The 24,619-nt window shown below is 36.8% G+C and overlaps 4 protein-coding genes across 4 annotated transcripts; 1 reads left to right on the top strand and 3 right to left on the bottom strand.

The window, feature by feature from the left end:
* Positions 1-1,981: 1,981 nt before the first annotated feature.
* LOC122065316 (agamous-like MADS-box protein AGL61) lies at positions 1,982-2,656 on the top strand. Its single transcript, XM_042629103.1, has one exon. It carries the CDS (start codon positions 1,982-1,984, stop codon positions 2,654-2,656), a length of 675 nt encoding a protein of 224 aa, XP_042485037.1.
* A 1,236-nt stretch (positions 2,657-3,892) lies between these two features.
* LOC122065311 (F-box protein At1g78280-like) lies at positions 3,893-18,536 on the bottom strand. The gene is given in 17 exon segments (XM_042629100.1): positions 3,893-4,561; positions 4,860-5,028; positions 6,384-6,422; positions 6,425-6,584; positions 6,676-6,760; positions 7,980-8,234; positions 8,328-8,659; positions 8,743-8,823; positions 11,134-11,256; positions 12,062-12,646; positions 12,810-12,909; positions 16,221-16,420; positions 16,509-16,706; positions 17,045-17,187; positions 17,521-17,576; positions 17,780-17,890; positions 18,134-18,536. Coding segments are annotated over 17 exon segments (2,904 nt in total). The 5' UTR covers positions 18,262-18,536; the 3' UTR covers positions 3,893-4,422.
* A 2,020-nt stretch (positions 18,537-20,556) lies between these two features.
* On the bottom strand, positions 20,557-21,391 carry LOC122065308. The gene is made up of 2 exons (XM_042629097.1): positions 21,246-21,391; positions 20,557-21,145 (listed from the first exon to the last, which is right to left on the bottom strand). The coding sequence occupies exons 1-2, from the start codon at positions 21,285-21,287 to the stop codon at positions 20,582-20,584; spliced, it is 606 nt and encodes a 201-aa protein (XP_042485031.1). The 5' UTR covers positions 21,288-21,391; the 3' UTR covers positions 20,557-20,581.
* A 663-nt stretch (positions 21,392-22,054) lies between these two features.
* Positions 22,055-23,302, bottom strand: LOC122065314. The gene is made up of 2 exons (XM_042629102.1): positions 22,576-23,302; positions 22,055-22,248 (listed from the first exon to the last, which is right to left on the bottom strand). Exons 1-2 carry the CDS (start codon positions 23,300-23,302, stop codon positions 22,055-22,057), a joined length of 921 nt encoding a protein of 306 aa, XP_042485036.1.
* Positions 23,303-24,619: the final 1,317 nt, after the last annotated feature.

Genomic DNA, 24,619 nt, shown 5'->3' with positions numbered 1-24,619 from the left:
TAACATCAATTCCAAAGGTAGGAATAATCCAAAATGGAGGTTCTTACATTGAATTATATGTCCTCAAGTCTTGGACCTGGTCATCCTTTCATGATTCTCTAAGTAACCCAACCAAGAGTCTTTACTTCATTGACTCTCCAAACCAAGCTTTCATGTCAATGGAAAGCTCAAGTACGTGGCAATGGGGTGGGGAAGGGTGAGTTCCATCAGACTCATACCCAACCTATTTAGACTCTATGGTTGAAAGAGAAATTATAAGAAGAAAATTAAAATTTTCAAACAACATGAAAAAGATTTATTTATTTATTTTTAAGATTACCCACATGATTATATTTTTACCCTTGAATAGTACTTGGTATCGGGATTGAAAAGGTCAAGATCGACGTTCGATCAAGATCGATATCAATCCAATCCTATCGATACTGACTAATCTGATCTGAGTTTTAGAATAATGATCGTTGCTGCATAGGAAGGATATCAAAGTGGATGCTGAGGACATCCATGAGCAATTTTGACATTAAGTTGAGGTTGCAATAATCTCTAGCAGGCAAACAACAAAGTCATCATTGGAATGATGCACAAAGGGAAGTTAGGAAAATGGTTCTCATTTTCTTACCGGAAAAAAGAAGGTTTCTCATTTGCATATCGAACCCAACCCTCATTTCAATTCTAGCAACTTGCATTAATTAAGGAATTTAATGTGTTATTAGAGAAATCAGACGATTTCAAACCTTTCATGGACTCATACTGATTCCATCGAGGTTGAATGAGAATTATTGAACTTTCACCGAAAGTAGTGGAAAGCACTAAATACCGTATATGAGTGTCCCCAAAGAGGTAAGAGAAGTCGAACTCAAAACCTCACGCTTTCTAAAGTAAAGGCCCCTTGCCAACTCGGTTACCCTGTCCCTTGGGATTTGTAGGGTTTTGCAGGATTTGCTCTAGGGATCATTTGAGCTTCAAACCTCAATTTTGTTAGTATTACTGGATATAATTTACATTAGGGATGTGCTGGGGGTTCTTACCAGAATAACAATCTGAACCAACTAGACCTATAAGGGCCGTATTAAACCCAAACCAGTACTAGTAGCTCCAGCTTGCTCATTCCATGTTTGTAATGCTAGTTTTTATTGTGGAAAAAGTTGTTGCATAGATGCATCAGACATGCATGTTTCAAGTCTCACATGGGTGTGCACCCCAACACATGGGCGAGCACCCCATGCCCTCTCAACCCTTTGATGAGGGATTAGATGCATGACACGTTGGAGAGGATCTTTTACCAAAATCTCATCATAATCTAATGCTGATCAATTGTGACCTGGGTTTTCTAGTGTTTAATGTCACCTCATGAGATAACAAACATAGAAATCGAAGATTTATCAAGGTTACTAAATGTTGTCCAACAAAAACTAATTAACACATATAACTGTAAAGCTAGTTAACATGCTTAGCTGGTCATTGTTTTGAGAGTAATTAATTTCAGATTTTACCTTTGAAGGCAATATTCCACTCCCGATTTCAGAGCAGCACACATTTATGAAGGAAACAAATATGAGCTTGGTTTTTGGCTTTCAAGTTGACAATATTAGAGGTCAAATCTGAGAAATATAAAGATTGCCAACCAAAATAAATAAAATAAATCTCATAATCTTCAATCTTAATAATGTTATTAGATTTTTGGAATCTGAACTTCCCAAACTAATAGCTAGAGCTCTAAGTCAAAAATTATAAAGTCAAAAGCTTTAGAGATGGAAATTGAATGATATAGGGGTAATTTTATTTTTTGATAAATTCGGACAGCTTCAACAGGACCTGGATCCTCTCTAGTGCGCCAGCCCTTCCAGTGCGCATCAGACAGCACAGAGTAAATAAAATTGAAGGAAAGAAGTCCTATAAATCCACATTCTTCAATCTCTATTATGTGTCACTTGAGTCCAAAGAAATATCATTTTCTCTATTTTCTATTTAGTGTTTTAGTGAGATGGCAAGGAAGCCAAGCATGGGTCGCCAGAAGATAGAGATCAAGAGGATCAATTGTGAGGCCTCTAGACAAGTCACCTTCTCTAAACGCCGAGCAGGGCTGTTCAAGAAGGCCAGTGAGCTTTGCACGCTCTGTGGAGCTGAAACAGCCATCTTTGTCTTCTCTCCTGCAGGAAAGGTCTTTTCCTTTGGCCACCCTACCGTAGAGTCCATCGTAGAAAGGTTCCTCGCGAAAAACGATCCCCGACCGGAAGTGGTTGCGTTGCCACTCTTGAATGCTTACTGTGGAACCAATCTTTATGAACTTAACCGACAGTACTCAGAGGCACTCAACCAGCTGGAAACCGAGAAGAAGCGAGCTGAGGCACTCCATAAGTCGTCTATAGAAGCAAAGAAGGGTGAGCCCTGGTGCGAAGCACCCATTGAAGATATGGGATTGCTTCAGCTTCGGCAGTTGAAGATGTCCATGGAGGAGCTTAAGAAGAAAATGGTGAAACGTGCAGATGAACTAGTAGCTAATGAGTCTAAGGTTACTTCCCCTTTCTTAGCTATCAATTCAATGAGAGCTGTGGATCGCTTTGCAGCAGCTAGAGATACCCCATATCCAAATAATGCTTCATTAATGACCCCTTATGGACATGGTTATGGATTTAGTTTGGGACGGGGTCTATTCTGAATTCTTCTCTCCCAGTGTCATTGTCCTATCTTTTATATGTAGTTCATGTATGTAAGCATTCTACCCAAAAAAGAATTAAAAAAAAAAAATATATATATATATATATATATATATATATATGTGAGCAAAACATATCGAAATGAATAATATTGCAGCTTTTTAATCTCAAATATATTAATGCATGGGTTTTTCAGTTTTCTTTCCGAGAAAAAAAAAAGAACTGAATTTTCCTAAGGCCATCATTCCCATTCAAGGTGGTCCAATGCTACCACAGACAATGGGGGAGAGAGGGGTTACATTTGGACTGTCCCATCATTCAGTCACCAATGAAGGAAAACCAGGGGATATGAGAGGCAGAAGTTCTGAGGTAACTCTGGGTCTGTTCTCCAAACAGAGGAGAGATTACCAGCCTTTTTCTGCTTGGATAGGATTGAAATTAATCCATAGTGAGTTATTATTATTATTAAATATATGTATGTAGTTGGGTTGTCATGAATCATGGTAATCAATCTCAAATATCTTGAGTCACCTGAGCTGAATAATGAAAGCGCTTACTCTTACATCTAAATGGAATGCTGAGCTTGCATTGGTATATTGCAAATGCAGAGTAAAAGAAGAATAGCCATTAAATGTGATTCATTCTCAAGCCAATCTAACAGGTTTGCTTGGAACAAAGGCCAGCTCCGGTCTTAAAAATGCCAACCACAGAGAACTATATTTTGAGGATTTTTCTTTCTTAATTAGAGTGGAAACTAAACTGTCTGTGTGATACCATATTATAAATGTTGTTACCATACACAGTCTAGGTATTGCCATTGAATAGTCTAGGCCACAACTGTCTCTGATATTATACCCAGAAGAAAGTACAAACAATATCACAGCATATCTCCTATTACATTCCTCAAGAGCACTACAAATATCATAAACAAGGCTCCTGCATTGATAGCAAATCCAAAATTAGAAATCAAAACAGCTCACTTTCCCTCAAATTGATTCATCTGAATCAATTCCTGCTTTATAGTGAGCTAATTTACACAAAAAGGGGCCAGTACAACTATTTATTACTCAAATCATACATAAAAAGTGGGCAAAATTTTATTAAAAGCTAATTTGGAATAAAAGGTAACCAAAAGAAGCCTAGGATTGTTGTCAGGTTGCTTTGATTCCATAGCGAAAGAGATTTTTTGAGGACCTTTTTTAAGGTGCAGTCTGCTTAGTATCACTTGGGGTAACAAATGCATTTCAAACAGAAAATCTTGTTCATCAATCATCATCAGTTTTCATTTCCTCACCTTCTTCTATGTATGTGCTTTTTTTTTCCCCCTTCTATGTATATGCTAGAAGTAAAAGAAAAAAATTGTTCCGAGAGCTACCAACATACATAAATACACAATAAGATAAAACAAAAAGTGGACCCAAAATTTCACCAGTTAAGACTTCCTCTAGCTGATCCAAATGATAAATAGGGGTGAAACACAAAATTTTGAAATTCTGTAAAATAGATAAGGCACTTGAAGGACCCAAAATTTCACCAGTTAAGACTTCCTCTAGCTGATCCAAATGATAAATAGGGGTGAAACACAAAATTTAGAAATTCTGGAAAATAGATAAGGCACTTGAAGTGGCAATGGAAAGACCACTTGCCATCAATTGCAGCCTTTAACAGATGCTAGCTGTTGAGCAGGGACTTTTCATAGATAGGCTGAGGTTTTTGCAGGTACTTTTGTTGACAGGCAAAGGTTCTTTCAGGAATGTGAGGAGCTGCACTAACAGAAACCTTCATATTTGTTCAAATCACCCCAGACAGCCTCTTCAACCTCTTCCCATGATTTTGCAGACCTCAATTCCTTCCATAGGCTAAAGATAGCTCCCAATATATTCTCGTCATGCAAGATACAATAGCACCTGCAAAGATAACAAAACAGCCATAATCACTCCAAACCCAACTGGCAGGTATGCTCTAATTTTCCTTTCTTAATTAGTAACACGAAAAATACCAAATCAGAAAGAAAGACCTCTTTCCAAATCATCCACATCACTTTTGCAGAGATTTTCTTCTTAACCCTTTTCTCAGTGGGTATGGATTGAGAAAATTATCCAACAATAACTCCTTTTTTTTTTTTTTTGGGGGGGGGGGTGGGGGAGGGGGAGAGTGGGGGGTGGGGCCAAAGCATAGATTAAAATGACACTTTTGCTGACTTACATGGCATGGTATGAAAGTTGTCTAAACTTATTCTGACTTTCTACTGGTTCGTATTGTAATGTTCTTCTCACGAAGGGAAGTCTGTAACTTTCTAGAAACTGCTTAAGTAGAGATGAATTTCCTCTGAAGACATCCAGATGTATTGGAATCAAATCGAAAAGAGGATCACCTGTGGGAAAAACTCCAAAGAAAATAAGTTAAAACTTATCATGTTGACACATCTTAGACAGATAGCACTGCATAAACAGAATCATACAATTAAGGTATAGGGTTCCCTACAACGTCAGTGGGAGGAGAATCTGCATGCTACACCAATAGCAGTGCGGAGAACGGTGTCATCTACATGGGGCTCACATAATCAGAGCAAGAGAGAGAACATAATAAATCTCATGTGAAAGGCAAATAATACTCTGGCATCATGGTGATTCTTTTCCCTTCATTTAAATAGCATTTATAATATACTAGAAGACACCCAAACAGACTAAGGTATGGTGCTATAATAAGCTGCATCGTGTGGTAGGCAAGTCAGTGAAATGGAAACTGGGCCAACTAATATAGAATTAGAGACAGTGCCAGCACCCCCACCATTGTTGTCCAAATGGATAAAAACAGGAGAACAAGATATGAAATTTCAGTATCGTGGTGAAGTGGAACCAGACTTCTATAGGATTTTCACCTGACTGCTTTTACCATTGATAACTCCTTGCAACATAGATGGGTCTTGACCCCACAAAAAAAGTTTCTGACCAAAATATGTGATGAGAGAAATGGTCATTTACTGTATAAAGGCAGATACAGGAACGGTATGCCAATTCAATGGAAAATATTTTACAGGAATGCTTAAAAGCAAAAGAAAATTATATCGGTTAAAAAAACAGAAAAATATTTTACCAAAAAAAAAAAAAAAAAAGGTGTACCCATTGCACGAGGCTCCTGCCACTGCAGGGTCTGGGAAGGGTTATAATGTATGCAGCTTTACCCTGTTGAAGTAGTCTGTGCACTCTCGTTTCTTTCTCTTACAGTTATTATATTATATAGGCAAAAGAAATTCAAAGCTAAGTTAACCCACGAAACACAAACATTTATCACGTCTATTTAGCTGTGTTGTATGTAAATCTTAGGAAACTAAGTTAAAGATTTTTTATTTTTTTATTTTTAATGGAAACAGAAGACCAAAATGAAACATTTGAAGTAGGTCCATTTTAAAACATTCAGTATCAGAAAAGACATTGGTTAACCAGCTTTTATGAAAGAGACACACAGACATGTTAACTTGTCTTTTTTAATGTGTTAACTGTCAACACATGTTAAAATGTCTCCGTTAATGTGTCAACACACAAATTCCAACATAGCATATGGAATAACTCATAAGAAAAGGGGTGACTGTCTTAGCAACCATAGATAAAATGAAATTCATATGCTATAAACGTCAGGATTTTTTTTGGGGGGGAGGGGGGGGGGGGTGGGGGATGTGGTGTCAATTATATAACACTATAAAGCATGGATAATTGCATATGAATTCACCTATAGACAGATCGCTGAAGTCGATAATGTGGCTGGGTGCTCTTTATAGCCACTACTGCAGTCCATAGACCCATTAGCATCTGACACATTCTCATTCGAGCAAGAGCCAAGAAAACATGGCTCCATGTGAATATTGTCTCCCCTAATATCCATATGTATCCAGGTAGGAGACTTTCTAACCTTGTATAGGCCATTTTCATCCTAAAGTCATGAATATCAGATGTTAAAAATCAGAAGAGGAACATGGGACCACGTATTTATGAAGAGGTCAAAATAAATATTATAAAAGGACCTTGGACAAATTTAGCAACACTGCAAAATCTTCTGGAAGGTACTCTTCTACTTTGTCAATCAGGCTGCTTGGTATTGGATCTTCCCTGCAAATTACAACTGATGCACGTCAAAGTACTAATACTGACTCCTTTAATGTCTTTTTAAAAATTATGACTTCCAAAGTTTCCATATGCAGTGTTTACCACCATTGGCAACTGTGAATGCAATTAAAAAGAACATAAGCTCTGGATTGATGAGTTCAGTTCAACAGAGATCAGAGAAAACCTGACTTATGATGCCCAAATAAATGTAGCTTAACAAATGATACCCACTGGAAGGGGGAGAGAGAGCAAAGGTTAAAAATTGCCAATAAAGCAAGATTTTAACTTCAATCTTTAAGTTGCCATTAGCAGTCTGGAAATTTTGTACATGAAAAAAGATGAAATTAAAACAAATAATTTCAAACATTTTTTCCTGTTTTGTCCCCCTCTCCCCTTGCGGGTTTGCCCCTTTTCGGCCCCTCCCTCCTTTGTATTGTTTTTTTTATGGCTTCATTTATTCATAAAATAAAATAAAATAAAAAATCAAACAGCCCGAGCTGTTGGGATAAGCGGTTGTAATATGATATCAGAGCCAAGAGGTCCGGTGTTCAATCCCTGGTAAGTGCGTGTTGTGGCCCTAAAACACCTCCATATGCAAGCCATGTAGGAGTGTCCCAAACACACACAACTATTTGAGTAATAATTAAAAACAAACTCTAATCTAATCTCGAAATTAAATCACTATTTCCCACACAACTATATTAGAATAACAAAGAAAAGATTACCAAAACAAAAAGGGAACTTCCTACGTATGTGGGGAAAGCTTCATAATCACTAAACAGCTTACCGAACTTGTCCTGACAACTGAATAATAATAATAATAAAAAGTCCTAAATCATCCCACAATTAGATTAGATAAGGCTGGTTCACCAATTATTTTGAACCAAAAGTTCAAATCTGGACCAAACCAACCAAAACCAGTCCTGCACACCCATCTTGACCAAAAGATCAAGTGGTTCAAAAAATTAATAGGGACAGATTATTGCACCCACCCAATCCATGGACTCTCCCAGATCTCCTTCTGAAAGAGCCAAAAGAATGGATTGCCACAGTAAATTGATCCAGTTGGTTTTTCTGAAATATATGTGGAATACATGGAGTAGCCCTGACCAGTGACTTTACTGTCAATAAAGCTTGCATTGTTTTACCATTGCAGAACCTCTGTAGGAATGTACTAACAATTGAAGATCAACAAAATTTTATGTGATCAATGAAGACATACCATCTGGCCAAGTGGCTTGAGACATCCTTCTTCTTCCTAGTGAGAGTTTTTATAAAAAGACCCCATTCTAGTGGAACACTGAAGTGCTTAGCAACCCCCAAAATAGAATTCACTGAAGGCAAATCCATCTCCTTTTCATTGTCAGAATAAGTAGGATCAGGCAAAGATGGCAAGGGCAAGAGATGAAGTATATGCAGTTGCTCTCCTAAAAATGAAGCCAGATTTAGGACATCATCCCCTGATAGAGCCTCTCTTCTGCAAATATAAAGAACTGATATGAAGGCATAACAAAAAGGTGACATGTTGAATTTCCTCTATTTAGAATGTAAAAACGTTAAAATAACTTACAAATGAGAAAATATATCCCCGACACATAGTTTAATTATTATATATGGCCACATCTTTGTGCATCCAACAGAATTGACCAATTCATGAATTAGAAAGTCAGCTTTTCTGTATTCAAATTGTTGCTTGCTCCATACACCAAAAGGAAAACCATCTGCTGTATTATTCCCTGGAACCAAATTGCACTTGGAAATTACATCTGGAAATCCTTTTCCATCCCATGGTACAATTGTATAAGATCCATTTTCATATAAGAGGATTCCACTAGCCAAAATATCAGGAATGTGATCTTTCAGAAAGCAGTTGACTTTATGAAGCAGACTATAGAACTCAAGCTGCAAGCACACAGTAAAGAATTGTAGGAACATATTAAAAATAAATTTTTTATGAAAATAGGGCTTCAAAGAATGAAAAATACCTCAGTGCCCAAGCCATGGATAGAAGATTCCAACCCTCCTTCAATGTAAATCTTAATTACATGGTCATCATTAAGAAAAACCTGTTGCAATAGAAATTATATGGGTAACTACATTTAAACATGGGAGCTATTTCAAAAACCATGGTTCATTTTCTTAGCCACAAATGTTATTTCTGTTTTCAACATATTACATATAAGAATGAATGTTTTTATACAGAAAGTGTGGAAGGGTGCTTGCACCTAGAGATTCTTATCTAGTAGAGGACTGATGACCTAGTCATTTTGAAGGTTGGATAGATGGGCTACATGTCAAATTTGATAGCATTTTTTTAACCATATGGCCCACCATGAATCTTTTCGCCTCCTCGATAGTTCTTGTTCTATGAACAGTGTCAGGTAGAACTGACTCTCTCAAACAAATTTTAAAGCATTACATTGACAATATATCTACAAACTTTGGGCCCCAACAAACATGAGGCGGAAAAAAATGTCCATGTGGGAAGCTGTCCATATAATAAATTTCATCATGTCATTTCCTTTAATTAAAAATGCAATACCTAGGCTAGTTACTTTAACATGAGAAAGTCGTGAATAGAGTTATACCACCCAAGCTTTAATGCACTTCAAAAAAAATATCAGGCAGGTTAATACATTCCAAGTGTGATCCATTTGAAAGCTAAATTTTTTTATTTTATTAAAAAACTAATATTTACAACTAACTAATTATATTGTGAAATGAATATATATTTAATATAATGAAAATGAAGGGAATTTCCAAAGAAGTCTAGGATAGGTCAAATTATTCTTTTGAGGGTGGGTAGCATAGTTTTTAAGGCGCTGGTAAGGCGACGCCTTAACAGCGCCTTGGCGTTGAAACGGTCTAGAGATGGTAAGGCAGTGCTCCGCCTTATGTGAAGTGGCGCCTTATGGGTTTTTTTTTTTTTTTTTTTTAAACACATTTTAAAATTACTTGATGAAGATTCCAAATATCGATTTTTTATTAGTAAGTGTATGATTTTGTTAACACTTGAGATGTATGGGATTAGCTTTACTTCATAAAAAATAACCAAAACAAACAAAACAAAAACATGATTCACAAACAGGGTTTGGATTTTGTCAAGGGTTTTAACAAAGGGCTTTGGGAAGGAATCAAGAAACAAGGAAGAACCATTGATCCAGGCCACCATTTTGCTCCGGCAGTGGTGAGCTTCATTTTTCTTTGATGGGAGTAGAAATATAGTGGATGACCTTAGGACTTAGGCACTCATTTTGGCATCATAGAGGTAAGTATAATAAATACTTGTATTTTTTGTCTTCTTTTCTTTATATTTATAATTTTGTTTCATAATTATGTATTTATATTATATGTTAATATGTTATGATGATTGATGATTGATGAAGATGAACTTAGTTTATTCACTTTATTGATTTGTTTTCTTGATGAATATCTTACATTGGTATGAATATGAACATTTAATATTTATTTAGCATATGAGTAATATGATTCAACTAGGATTTGAGCAAAATAGATTGGTTTTATAAAAAAATTACACATGAACGCTTTAGTCGATAAGGCGACGCTTTATGCCGGCCTTATCGCTAAGGCGCTCTGAAAGACCCTCAAACGCCTCCGTCGCCTTACCGCCTTAAAAACTATGGTGGGGAGGGAATTCAACATTGGTTTCTGTAGCTAAAAATTGAAGTTTGAGATGCACGTGGGAAACATTGACCAGGTTCTTCTTGCTCAGAGATTGGGGTCAGAAGTGAATCTCACATCTAATAGCCAAAAGTCCTTCTACGACTAATTTGTTTTGTGGCGTCCCCGAATTCAATAATATGCAAGTGTAATATGGTAAGTTCTATGTAATTATATACTTTAACTCTTCCTCATGCAAGATACTCTGCAGAATTCCCTTTTCTGAAGGACCCAATTTTCTCCATAAGCAAAACTATTCTAGCATCCACTTCATTCCACCATGGATTCATCAATTTGGTCACTATAATCTTAAATTTATTTAGGTTCACGGTAAAGAATAAGATCTTGCCATTTAACTCCCATTTCCAGTCACAGTATTTTCAAATAATAAAATAATCTTGCAGGCTTGCAGCATATCCAAAGATCTAAAAAAGTAACAGAAATCAAAACTTCATAATTGAACTTGGACAAGGCCTGTAGTGTCTTATAAACAGCTTTAATATTTTCCCCATCTGAATGGATAACCTTGGGGTCATTATTAATATATCTTCCAAATGGTTGAATGACAACATATCCAAAAAAAAAAAAAAAAATAGAAGTATCAATTCTAGGAACAATGAAAAACACCAGATCACTTGCCTACTGAGCATTCAGAACAGTAAGACCTTTATATATAATAGCAGGAATTCATTTACAGGATTGCTACCTGTGCCAGCTGGAAGCCTCTCATCATCCGATGGAGCAGACAAATTATGGAAAGCACAAATTTCTGCCATGCATGATGACCATTTGTCTGCATTCATTGCTAGACAAGCTCCCTAAGGCAGTTCAAACGATGAATGCTTATATTATAGATGTAAAGAGATAGTAACCAAGTGAAATCATCAAACCAATACAGCATCTGTAAATCCAGTTCCCCCCTTTCTATTTTTTGAATACACTGCCATGGTCAGGTTCATAAAATAAAGCATCGAGAACCATTAGTGGGGATCTAATATGGCATGATACTCATAGGAAACATTACGGGAAGTGGGTGTGTGTGTGTGTGTGTGTGTGTGTGGGTGGATGGCGGAAGGGGTTGCAGGCTTTGTGAATAAGGCCACCAGTGAAAAGTCCCAGCCTAGAGATGATGTGGGGTTTGGGGAGGCAAATCGAATCAATCATGTGATCTTACAGCTGCTTTTTTGAAACAGATCCCATTTGCTTCGAACCAGTCAAGGGAATAATACAGATCCTATGTTTAGGATCATTATAATTGGCCGAGTATAAGGAAATCTCCAAAGCCAATATGTGATCTTACAGCTGCTTTTTTGAAAAAGATGCCATTTGCTTTGAACCAGTCGAGGGAATAATACAGATCCTATGTTTAGGATCATTATAATTGGCCGAGTATAAGGAGATCTCCAAAGCCAATATAATGGTTGATTGGCCCGGCCCATCCATGTATCATAATGCTGTTGGTCAGTGGTCATGAATCCAAAGGGTTAACATAGCATCCAACATAAGATTACTATCCATACCATATTGCCAACTTGACCTGATTTAATGAAACAGAGATTGGCTAAAACCTAATGACTTGAGGAAGAGGAAAAATATTCTTTAAAGGGAAAAACGAAAAATCACCTTCCATACTAACTCTCTCATCCCTGGTTTTCCAACCCAAAGCTTGTGTAGCCATTCTCTCATTTCACTTTGACCTATGCAGTTGCCTGGACTCCAGATGGAACTGTAGTGGTCTCTCTCTTCCTCTAGAAACATGGATAAGAAATCTATATCATAAGAGAAAGCTTGATTTCGTAAATTAGCGTAACCTTTCGAGAAACTGTTTTTAGCTTATTCATCATGGTCATCTACACATGGGTTTTCCCCAGCTTCAGAAACTCTGAGCCGCTTCTTTTTCCTTGTGATTTCTGAGTTCAACTGTTCATCATGGAATGCATTTTCTTTGGCATTTCTGAACGTGCTTTCATCAACAGCAAGTAATCCAGCACGGCAAACTCCTTTATGACGATAACCAGGAGCCATATCCAGACATACATATTCAAAGTTATTTGAATTTACAAAATTCTGGGTGACAGCAATAGTGGTTTCCAGATTGAGAACACAATGCCACCACCCACTTGGGACAAATATTGTTTCACCAGATAGCTGGGTGCACTCTATTGGTTTGTCTTCATCCGCAAGCAAGGGATATATATCAAGCCACCACTGTCACCACAAAAAAGAAGCAGCCAAGGACTTAACAAATTGCATAAACAAATAATGCTATTACAGTCAAGAGGTAAAGAAATAAATTTACCAAACAAGGGGGTGGGTGTAGGGAAAATGATGGTTCTGATGGATGATCATATCAACTGTTAAATTCTAGTACCTGCAGAGATGATGGAGTCTCAATATTTACATCACCATCTTCTTCATTTACATCTACTGTGACACCAAGTGGCACTCTACCTGGAGGGTACAATGCCCACCTAAACAGCATTGAAATACTACCTGTTAGATATTAACTGGCTGTTTCAACCACACCAAGCAGACCACTGAGAAAGTAGACTGATTGCTTAAGAGAAGAATAATAAGCATCCATATAAAGACTTAGGACATAATGGTAGAAATCTAAGCCACCAAAGTGTACAGATGTATAAATTTGGGAGAGGATACATATGCATCCTAATGTCTAAGTGTTGAATGGAGAAGAATTTGAATTAGCCTCTTAAACTGGCCATTAGACCGAGTAGGAGACACCGGAAGAAACCATGGGAAGTGCTCTAGTTTAAATTTAAATGCTTGGGCAGCAAAGCAGTTCCATGGATCATCTACACACATCATAGTGCAAGAGATAAAAGGTTACCAGCATCCATGAATAGTTATCCATCAACTAACCGTTTTATGCTCCAAACTTCCAAGGTCATTTCCCAAAGCTTCCATAAGCTTCGAATTGCAAAACTACACACCCAGTAATTTCTGCATATTTGATCCTGTTAGAAGTCTATCGAGAGAAAGGAGGAGACTGTGACTTGCACTAGACGACTCCTTTCTCTCGATAGACTTCTAACAGATCCTATTCCCTCAAATGGTGCGTTTCAACATCTTGCATCCCATTCCAATGAAAGTCTCTCTCTATATTCACTACAAGAGACCAGAACGAGAACAAAGGAAAGAAAATAAATAAGATGAGAAACCTGAACAGTGAACATACACTCTTTGAAGAAAGTCAATATACCTCCCTTGGGTATAAAATTTTCACTGGTAAAGTCATCCCTTGAAATGTTCAACCACCAGGACCAAAATAATTTGAAGCAATGGCAACCTCCTAGAAATGCGAAGTACAAGGATAGTAAATGGCCTATGTTGCACCCTAAGCCACTTGCAGATTGTTTATATTCTACATCTATCTTACAGCAAAATGTTTTGAGAGATTGAACCCATGGACCCAATACAGCTTTGAAACCCTTAATATGAACCTCAACAATGGCGTGCCTCTAACTGGTCTTGTGCAAGAAGAGAAAACTGAGCCAATTGTGGATGGGATATAAATGAACGCTGGTTTTGTAGAAACGCAACACCAAAACAATGCAAAAGATAATAGAAAAAACAATAACAAATAATGCACATAGATTTACGAGGTTCGGCAAGATTGCCTACGTCTTCGGTGAGATGAGATCCTACTTCACTATCAATGGAAAATAGGGTTACAACGCTCGTCCCTCACACCTCTCAGTATTGTTTGCATTATAGAGAAAGAAACCCTCGCTACAAATATATAGCGAAATACCCTAATCCGGAATGTACACAAGACCGCCATCCTGCCTGTTGAGGCGTTGCACCAGTACTCCCTGGATTAAACTGTGACAGAATACAAGACATCGTACACCAACATGTTTCCAAAGCCAAGCAACAGTCTCCACAACCTGTGTGCTTGATTTGAAAAATTAGGTAAAATGTATGACCTTATAACACAAAAGTTCTTAGTCAACGATCAAAGAGGACTTTTGACCAGAAATCTAGGACATGTTAAGTCTTTAAAACCTACACAAAGACAAATAAAATGATGACATACAACTGTCATATCTTCATCAAATTCTGGAAGCACATAGATAAACTATTGAGCTTCTAACCAAATTTTAGGACAAGCAAAAGCTGTGCCTTCTATCTAATTGACTAGGAGCTGTTCATAGGATCTATGATCGACTTTCAGGTGACTTCTTTCTCTCCAATTGTCTTTATTTCTTCTTAAAGTTTGAAAGATTATTTCCATTTTGAAACAGTTCTGCTTTGAAAGACCTTACAAAATGCCTCCTTTAGTTACTTTTAAAGTAAGCCTGCTCAAAGCTTCTACTTAAATGAATGACACAGATGCAGGGGACAGATTGTTGAAGGTCCATCATGGCCACAGCCTCACTTCAACAGAGAGCTCTGAGCTACAGCTTCCTTGATTAGCAGTTTAGAAGCACCACATTTTAGATATCAAGGTCAGATAATTCTTTTTGAATGAACTTGCAAAGTTGAGGATGTACAATCTTTTATCTTCATTGGGAATCTAAGAATTCTCTGTCACTCTTATTCTAATCTATATGACTGTTCTTCTCTTTTTCATATTCCTCTCCTGTACACTCTTCTTCTTGGCAATAAAATCCCTGCCATTACATATAAAAAGAAATGGAGGAACAAGTTCTCTCCGATAAGGTGGTCTTCTAAAGCTTCCAAAAGTGATAGCCAAATTAAACTGAACCTTCGAGCCACAATATATCTTCATTTTGGACCAAGTGAAAAGCCATCATTTATGGTGGTCTCTCTTTTGAGTCGTTTGTCTCATTTGTATAGCTTCCACTCCCACAGGGCCACAGGTAGTTTGTCTACAAAGAAGTTGGGAATATAAATGTTCTTCTCTCCATTGGAACAATAGGGCCGTTATGCTCATTACTAAACTTGTAGAAGAGATAAAATATAACCTAGGTATATCTTTTTGATCAGAGGTTGAATCGATCATCAGAAGAACATTGGGGAAACTAGCCTAAATAGAAATTTTAATTTCCAAAATTTAACCTATTATAAGTTATAACAGGAAAATTCACTTGCACCCACACACAAGAGGGCTATCACTGTAAGAGATATTTTTATCACAACAGAAGGGATGAAGTGACAAGCAAAGGAGGCTAGAAGAGAAGGCAATCATCTCATCCAATAAAGAGAAAATGCAAGCCAGGTCATTTGTTCTAGATTCTTTTTTTTTTTTTTTTAAGGGGCAAGGAGGGTGAGGGTGGGGAGGGGTGCTTCAAAATTCTGAACTTTTAATGAAGCCTTTTATGGCTATTTAGAGAGAGAGGAACAACAGAAAATTTCTTTCATTCCCTTTCTATAGGTTTTCCACCCTCGCATAAACTGTAAGTAAATCGTTTTCTCTTCCTACACTAATTAAAGTTACTAATGAGATCATTCATCGAAGAGTACAACTGTACAAGTTGTAGAATAGCCATTTCTCATTGGTAAGAATTACTTGGCCTAAGATTTTACGCAGATTTGCAACAACTGCTTCAATTTTTGTACGTGAGATTCAATTCTCCATTCAAATATCATACAGTCTTATCATTCATCAGATAAATGACAAATCCATGCAAATACATGAGAAGATATAATTAGAAGAAAGAAGACAATCAACTATATCCCTTGTTACTATGCTATAGGTTCCTTCTTTAATTGAAAAATATGTGGAAACAATAGAAAATGACAGCATTTGGTATACAGAATTAATACAAGAATTATCTCCATACAGCACCAAACTTACCTTTTCCGCCCACATAAAAGAGTATTCCAAGCACTGGTAAGGGCAGGATCAACATGCCAAGATGCACCAGACCTTTCTGGCCCAATAATTAACCATTGGAAAGGTGGTCGCTGATCTCTATCCAAGACATCAAAAAGGTCTTCTCGGAATAGATGAGGCACACTATAATCTTTCAACAAACCTGGTGCAACTTCCCCAAACTATTTAAAAAAATAATAATAAAAAAATTCAACAGTTATTTTGAAGAAGCTCCATAGTTCTATAAGATATCTACTTGCGTAAGAGCACCTTATCATCAAAAATGTACAGAGGCTCCTCATCATGCTGAAGTTTCATGTACGAGACATAATCCTTGAATTTCATAGTGATTTTTTTAGAACTCCTCCGAGAAAGCCTGAATTTAGTATCTCCATAGTTCAGGAATAATTGGTCAATTGTCCATGTACTTCTTGCAGGCCATTTTTCAGCCAATTCAGTTATCAAAACCTGAAATTGAGCACAGGAAAGGTCCTATGTGAGCAGAAACAAGAATTTATTGCTGGTTCTCTAAGTAATAAACACGGAACTGTTCCATTTTAAGAACATCTATATCAGTGACAAACAAACACATAAAAATCACATTAAAAAAGAAAAAAAATTGGAATATCAGGTATGGGAAAAACTGCAGAAAATAGATAACACAAAAATAAGAACACAAACATCTGAGGTACAGGTAGATGCTGAATGCACGCAATGATGGGGTGGATGGGGGAGGAAGGAAGGCATCAAAAGCATTTTCTTCAACAGACAAGAGAAAAAAAAAAAAGTAGAGTAAAGAGCCTTACCGGTTTCTTTCCATCATACTCATGATGAAAATCCTCCACAGATACGTTCTTCTTTCTATCAACATTTCCCTTGTCAAACAAGAATGCATCCAATGTGGTAAAACACCTGTAAAATCTTCTGTACAGGAATAAGGAGTGGAATCCTGCATAAAGTAAGAATATTAATGAGTTTTTTCAGGATAGTAAGCTAGCTAGTAGCACAATGAAGTATTATTGAAAGTTTCCAGGAATACAGTATTCTGATAGTCAGTTTAGAGTAGAGAAAAGGACTCTAGGTTAAAGGGAGGGGGGGAAACAAGATCTAAAGCAGCAAATATTCCAGTACAATTATACAAAAACATGAGAACTATATACAACAACAAACATAACCTTATCCCAACTGAATGGGGTCGGCTACATGGATCCAATGCTGTAAAATAATAGAAAGTAAAGAAGCATAGAAGATCATGTACAAAAACATGAGAACTTTATATTACCATCAAATTTCAGTGTCTCTTTGGGAGGCCCTGCAAATTCATCTGGTACTTGTAAACTGGAAAACAAACAAACAATTGTCAATGTAACCACTATAGGAAGCAAAAATAAATGTAGAAAGAAAAAAAAAATACAACATGCTTTATGAGTTCTCCTACAAGCAAATCCTCCAAAATATTTTTCCTAAAAGAAAAAGGCCATTGTGAAAAATCAACAGAACTTCTAAATTCTGTTACATTTTGCTCAATCATTAATACATACTGGTGCAGTGTGGTCTTTTTCCAGGACCCTTTGTATTCAAGCTGTCCCTGAGCAATTTTAAGACATAGGACCATCCACAGCGGTTCTTCATTGCATAGTACGTACATCACACTGCACATTTTAAAAGAAATAAATTAGAGAAAATCAAATCTAGTACATTCAAACCTCTGAAAAAGGAAATGAAGCAGCTACAGTAAAGAAAAGGAAATAATTCCTATCGAGTAGTCAAGAGCAATTGACCATAGGGGGTGCCTGATCAAGAACTGTGTGGATTAACAGAGACCTAAATAATTAAGAACAATAACATGATTGTTCTTATCTAAACTAATTTAAGAGAACGGGGAGAGGAAAGACCTGCTAACGCAAGAAATTCGAGCGGCATCGTGAGGAGTGAAATTCTCCAAGATAGCACAGATGAGTTCATCAGGGAAAACTCGCAAGTCTCCCAGAGCAATTGGTCTGCGATCTTTCACCTCCATCATCTGTGATTGAAGGACCTCCACTGTTGGCGAGCGATGTGTTACTAGAGATCTGAGCTTTACTATAATTCTTCAGTTGGATCAACAAATTTGATAATGAAATTATGAAATCTTGTTGAGTTCCTCCCTTCTCTTGAGTCATCAAATTTGAATTATGTTCGAATCCTGAATGCCGAACAAAAGAGATCGCGGACAGCGGAACGTAGACGCAATCCCCGCGTGTGTCGCACCGTTGTTCTTCTTTCTTGTGGAGAGCTTCACAACCGTTTGAAATATCTCACTAGGATGCTGACTTGGCAGTGCGGCCCACAATATATCGTCAGATTCGCAGAAGATGATGTCATCGTCATCCAAGCCAACGGCATCCATGAAAGCTCCCAAAACAGAAGTCTAGGGTTTATTAAGCTTGGGGTTTCAACGTTTGAAAATGGGTATTGCTTCAGACAAGGGTAATCTTCTAGGGGGCGTTTGGTTCGAATTATCCATCGGATCAGATCCCATGGAATATGGATTCTGGATCTAACTCAAATGAATGAGTTTCTTTGGAATCATTTCAACTCGTTAAAAAAACTGTTTGGTTACCTGATTCTACTAGCCAGATTCTAAGTGGAAAACTGTTTGGTTACCCTGATTCTGTCACTTGATTCTAAGTGAAAACTGTTTGGTTACCCTGATTCTGGGCATTGATTCTGAGTGTAAAACTGTTTGGTTACCTTTGAGTCTTTGAACCCATGTTCTGTTGAAAAAAAAAAATTCCCACAAACAAAACCTAAAAATACAATTTGGTCCACACATGTACTTTATTTTTAATTTTTTTTTCCTTTTCTTTTTTATGGTAATATGTTAAAAAAAAAAAAAGTGTAACCCTAAACCTTTAAGTCTAATACTGTAGTGCAGTAATTTATTTTTTTTATTTTTTTATTTTTATTTGTATTTTTTTTTTTGTAAATTGAAGAGGCCAAACCTGGGAGAACATTACAAAACATGATTCTATTGTAGTTCATGTAATCGAAATAGGTATCGTGTACCATATAATTCAGATCTGAAAATTGCCCAAACCAGCGGATGATTTGGTTTATGGAGATATATATGCTTCAAAGTATTTATAAACAACAGTCTCCAAGCAAGAAGCCAGTAATATAGGTCCTTAGGACCAAATGAGAGAAGAAGCACGTAAATACTCGAATATAGTACTGAGTCCATCCAGGTACTAGTAAATGCTAATTAAGTCTTTCTATGAAAAAAAAAAAATAGATAATGAACTCAATATCATTACAATGGCTTCAGACTTTTCTTTCTAAAAAGTTCCAAAAAAGTTCATCATACATTTTTGTTTAAATCAAGCTTCTTGACTACGTCAAGAACATCTCTTAACATCCTCATATGACCCTCAGATTCTTTTATTGCACCGTTCAAGTATCCTTTGATATAGTCTGATGAAGGGGAAGGAGATGATGAAGTTGATGTTTTTGAGCATATGGACCTAGGTGGAGTCTGGTAAGTATCACAACTTGGGCTTGAACTTGATATCCATTCAAACATTCCACAACCTTTGTTTTCAACCTATAAAGCAAATATAATCATTTTATAAGAATACAAGAAAATAAACATTCAAATCTTAAACATCTGAAAAAAGTTTACAAAATTAAATTAAACAAAAAATTTAAAAAATTCATACCCCAGTTGATTGTGGACAGCACCAAAAATATCGACCATAATTTGCACTTGTTTTCGCAGTTCTGACCTTACACTGACCGTTCCCACAGTCACACATCTTAAGATGGTCAACCCACATGAAGAAGTGGCAATTCATTGAACATTTAAAAAATTTCCTTCCAACATGTGACCCTGACTTAGAAGTGAAAACTGAGCAACTTTTCCCACAATAATCACACTTTGCAATATCACAAGCGGATATATTCGATGTCATCTGTAAGTTAACACAAACATTTTCAATAGTCTGTATGCATAGAAAATACTATTAAGTACACCCCCCATCTGAGTGTGATGGACAAAAAATAGGAGACTTCAATGGCACATAAACCAAATAAATTGGCTTCCTATGCGCTCCCTATTTATACCATACCAAATAAACCAAAATATAAATGGACAAATAAGAATGATGTTGTCCATATTTAAACCTTGAAATCATTCAGATAGAAACATATGAAGTACCATTGTCTTAACCTGTCTTAATACTACATTTAATCCATTGTCACAGACTTAACATAAACCAAAAAGTTACTTAAACCAAACAGATACATTTTCAATTGCTCAATAAAACCATTGTCGGATATCCATCCAAACACTTACTTTTATCACCTCAATTCTTCTCAATCTCTGGCAAGTACATCTCAAGCAGATTTCGCCTATCTTCTACTTTTGTTCCCAAGAAGATAATGGCAGAATTCCGCTTGGCCATGAAATATTCCTTGGCCTTAAACTTTTGTTGAAAATTGAGGTCTGGAATGGCATCAACAGCATCTATAATGGTTCTCCCAAATTCAGTCTGAGATTCACTCATTACCATCTTCTCGATTGAGTTAGCAATCTGTTTCAATGGACTTACCACCTTTTCAGCTACACCCTTCTTCCTCTTTTCTCTGCCACTATTGATGGACCCACGAGGTCTTCCTCGCGAACGGCTGGTACTACCAATGGGAGTGGAAGGAACACTTTCTTCTTCTTCAATATGTTCATAGTCAACACCATCATTGTTCCCTATTCCCTCAACATGAGTACCTGTCATGTCCATCATAACTTCAGTGGCAGCTTCAGAGGGGACTGTTGAATCATTCCCAGTTGCCATCTCTTTCCTTAGCAAAGCTCCAACTTCAAGGTGAATTGGGAGCACACTATGTTCCTTCCAATACTTTTGTTCTTTTTTCTAGCAATATAAAGGACAATGTCAATGTGCTTATGTTGTAAGTAAGAAACAAAAAACGCACAATTATATAGAAAGAACAATTTAAAGAATCCCATTATACCCTATAATCATTCCAGAAGTGTTGAGGAGCATCAAATCTCATATCAGATGCATTCCAACCCAATCCACTTTGCTTCTGTAGGTCACTCAATGCTCTAAGCCTTTGCTTCTAAATCCGGAAGTGGTTTCTCACTTGTTCACAGTCGTAACTAGTAAAAAATTTCTCCTTCAGTTGGTTGGCAATTGCAATGAACTGCTCCTTTTTCAGTCCATTATCTCCACCCTTACCACTCTTGTACTGCTTCAACACACACTCCAACATGTAATGAGAAACGGCGCTAGGCCATGAAGCAATGTCCCGTGACCTACTATTAGAATCTCATGTTGGTTCCATCACATCAAAACTAACAAAATACACCATATACAATGTGAGTATATTTCATTAATACCAAGCAATCATTAACACTTACTACTTGGGAAATTCATAAACCTAATAGTTGCTTAATAAAGATAATAGTCCACATACATGCATCCCACAGCACAAATTTGACACCAAGCAAGAAGCCCAATTACTAATTGAGAGATCCATAAACCTTGTACTGCAATTTATATAATAGTCCACATACATGCATCCCACAACAAAAAAAATTTAAATCAAGCAATAATAACAATTACTAAATATTGGAATCCATATACCTAATATTGCAATTTAGATAATAGTCCACATACTACAATAAAATCTGCTTCCAAGTATGTTTATACAGTCATCCCAAACCATGCAAAATAAAAAAAAATTTTAATTTGTCCACATCAAAATTTACATTCCAAATTGCAATATTATTAATAACAAATATTCTAGTTCTTCAATACTCAATCTGAGTTGGACAAATCGGTTGCAACCCAATCAGCCCACATATGGTCAGCAATTTGTTCTCGAAATAGATCCCAATCACCATTCTCCAGCGCATGATCCTCGTCATCAGAACTATCATCTTCAACATCATCGTTTACTTGGTGAGAAGTGGATTGGGTACTAGTACTAGCTTCTTCAACCTCTTCATCCTCTTCATCAAGCCATCGTTCTTCTTCTTCAACATTATTCTGTGTAAGAATGTGGTTATGCAACAACACACATGCCAACACAATTCTGGCTTGTGTTTTGAAAGGATATTCTGGCTGGTTTTTCAGGATCTTGAATCTTGACTTCAGGAGGCCAAATGAACGTTCAATCACATTTCTTAATTGTGAATGTCTCAGGTTAAACAATTCCTTTTTATTAGTTGGTGACTGATCAATATTTCTCCACTCCTTCAGATGATATCGAACGTTTCGATATGGACGTAAGAACCCCTGTTGGTTAGCATACCCAGCATCAACGAGATAATATTTACCTCGTGGCAACACCAATTTTCCGTCGCCCTCTCTATGTAATGCATTGTCTAAGATTCGAGCATCTGATGCTGATCCTTCCCAACCAGAAAGAATATAAGTATATTTCATGTCAAAGTCACAGGCAACAAGAATATTTTGGGAAATATCACCCTTCCTATCACGGAACCTCGGATGGTCGCTTAAATGCACCCACGCAGGGATATGGGACCCATCTATGGCTCCGATGCAGTCCTTGAAATAAGGGTAAAATCTTCCTTCATTATTTGTTATCCGATGATGCACTGCGACACTTGGAGGTTTCAATAGTATCGGGTACAATTTAATGATTGCTCCCAATACAATGTTAAAGTACCTACTGACAGTCTCACCAGAATGTCCAAACTTGTGTGCAATGACGCGATTTTTAACATTGTGTCCTACTGTATGTAGAAACATAACTAGTTGTTCATTCACTTGCACAGATCTACTATCCCTCAGTAGACCCTTCTCCCTAATCAAATGACTTAAACTAAAAAAAGCCCTATTGCTTAACCTTATTTGTTCTCGACATGTTTTATCAGTGTGACTGATAATTCTCTCTGTTTCAGTAATACCACGCAGGGGTTCACAATGGTATGGCTCTTTCTTCAGATATTTTTTTATATACTGATCGACTGCTATAACAACAGCAGTCGCTGCAAAGATAATGATTTTCCTTCGCCTCCTGTAGCCTTCATCAAACTCCATTGTAAAGTAAATCTACATTCAAATTGAAAAAATAATAAATTGGTGCTATACAAATTTGGAAATGGTACTCATATTGTCTTCTACTCACCTATCTTGGAATCACTATACAAATTTGGAAATCAAGTTTTCAAATGCAATTCATGTTTGATGTAGAACAAACAATTAAAAGATTCACACATGACAGAAGATAGGGGACTCTTCCTAAATCGTAACAGACATCAAGAGCTCATGTAATGGGGTAAAAAGTAGCAATGGCAAAGAAAAAACAAATTGTTACTGAGTACCCACGGGAAGGTTGTGAGATTCAACCTTTTTTTCTGCTTCCATAACATACCATGTCAGATATTCATCTGTCTACATGACCCAAAAAACAGAACATGCAACCAAAATTCATGGGATTCATATTACTAGAAATAAACAAATAGAATCATAGTAATAGGAGCAGACAAATAAAATCATATTGACACTTCTACCTTCAGGATTTATCTATTATTGTCAGACATAGTAATCTAACTTGGAAGATTCAAAGAAAAGAAAATTCTGATTATTTTCCCTTCACTCTGTTTTTGTTTCAGTATGAATCAGTGGAGGCACTATTATCCAACTGTCCAGGAACTACATGAAACATGAAGAGACTTACTTCTTGAAACTTTAGCTTCTTACGCAAGTTAATAATAGTTAAAGCATGAAGTGCCCCCATGAGAGAAAATCAGTGCAAAAAATGCCACAAATACCATCCTATCAGCAGGAATTCCTGAGGGAAAGGGCTGAAACCAGAGTTTATCACCCACTCTTTAAAAGCATAGCTCCAAAATAAGTCCTAAAGCTCATGGCTTGAGGAGCATAATCTCTCCTTTTCATAACAAATAAATGATAAAAGATACTCTGCAACTTTCTGTAAGAACAACAAAAGCATTCGCCCATATGGTACCTTCTCAAAGCTTGGGTTCATGATTGCAAACTCTTGAAATAATGACATATTACTGTACGATAAATTTGAGCACTGAAGCAAACAGAGTACGTTGAAATTAGGGGAAAACTTATGCAATTCCATTGAGGAGTCAGCAGAAGATATCTGGTCTTTTAGTATGTGCAAAGTTATCCACACACCAGCTTAAGGGATAGCATTTGAGGCTCTCTCAAGGTTGTAGTGCCAGAATAAACAGACTGAAGAGGATAAGATAGCATTCATAAGTTTGGAAGGCTTCAATAGATTACATTCTGACAACTCCTCCAATAGGAATATGATAATAACAAGTTCAAAAAACAATTCAAAAGAATGAAGGATTTTTCGGGGAGTATTCAGAATACCCCACT

Source organism: Macadamia integrifolia, unplaced genomic scaffold (assembly GCF_013358625.1).
Source record: "Macadamia integrifolia cultivar HAES 741 unplaced genomic scaffold, SCU_Mint_v3 scaffold1971, whole genome shotgun sequence".
NCBI classification, from domain to species: Eukaryota; Viridiplantae; Streptophyta; class Magnoliopsida; order Proteales; family Proteaceae; genus Macadamia; species Macadamia integrifolia.
The sequence above is the reverse complement of the archived record's forward strand: the minus strand, read 5'-3'. Positions and strand labels throughout refer to the sequence as shown.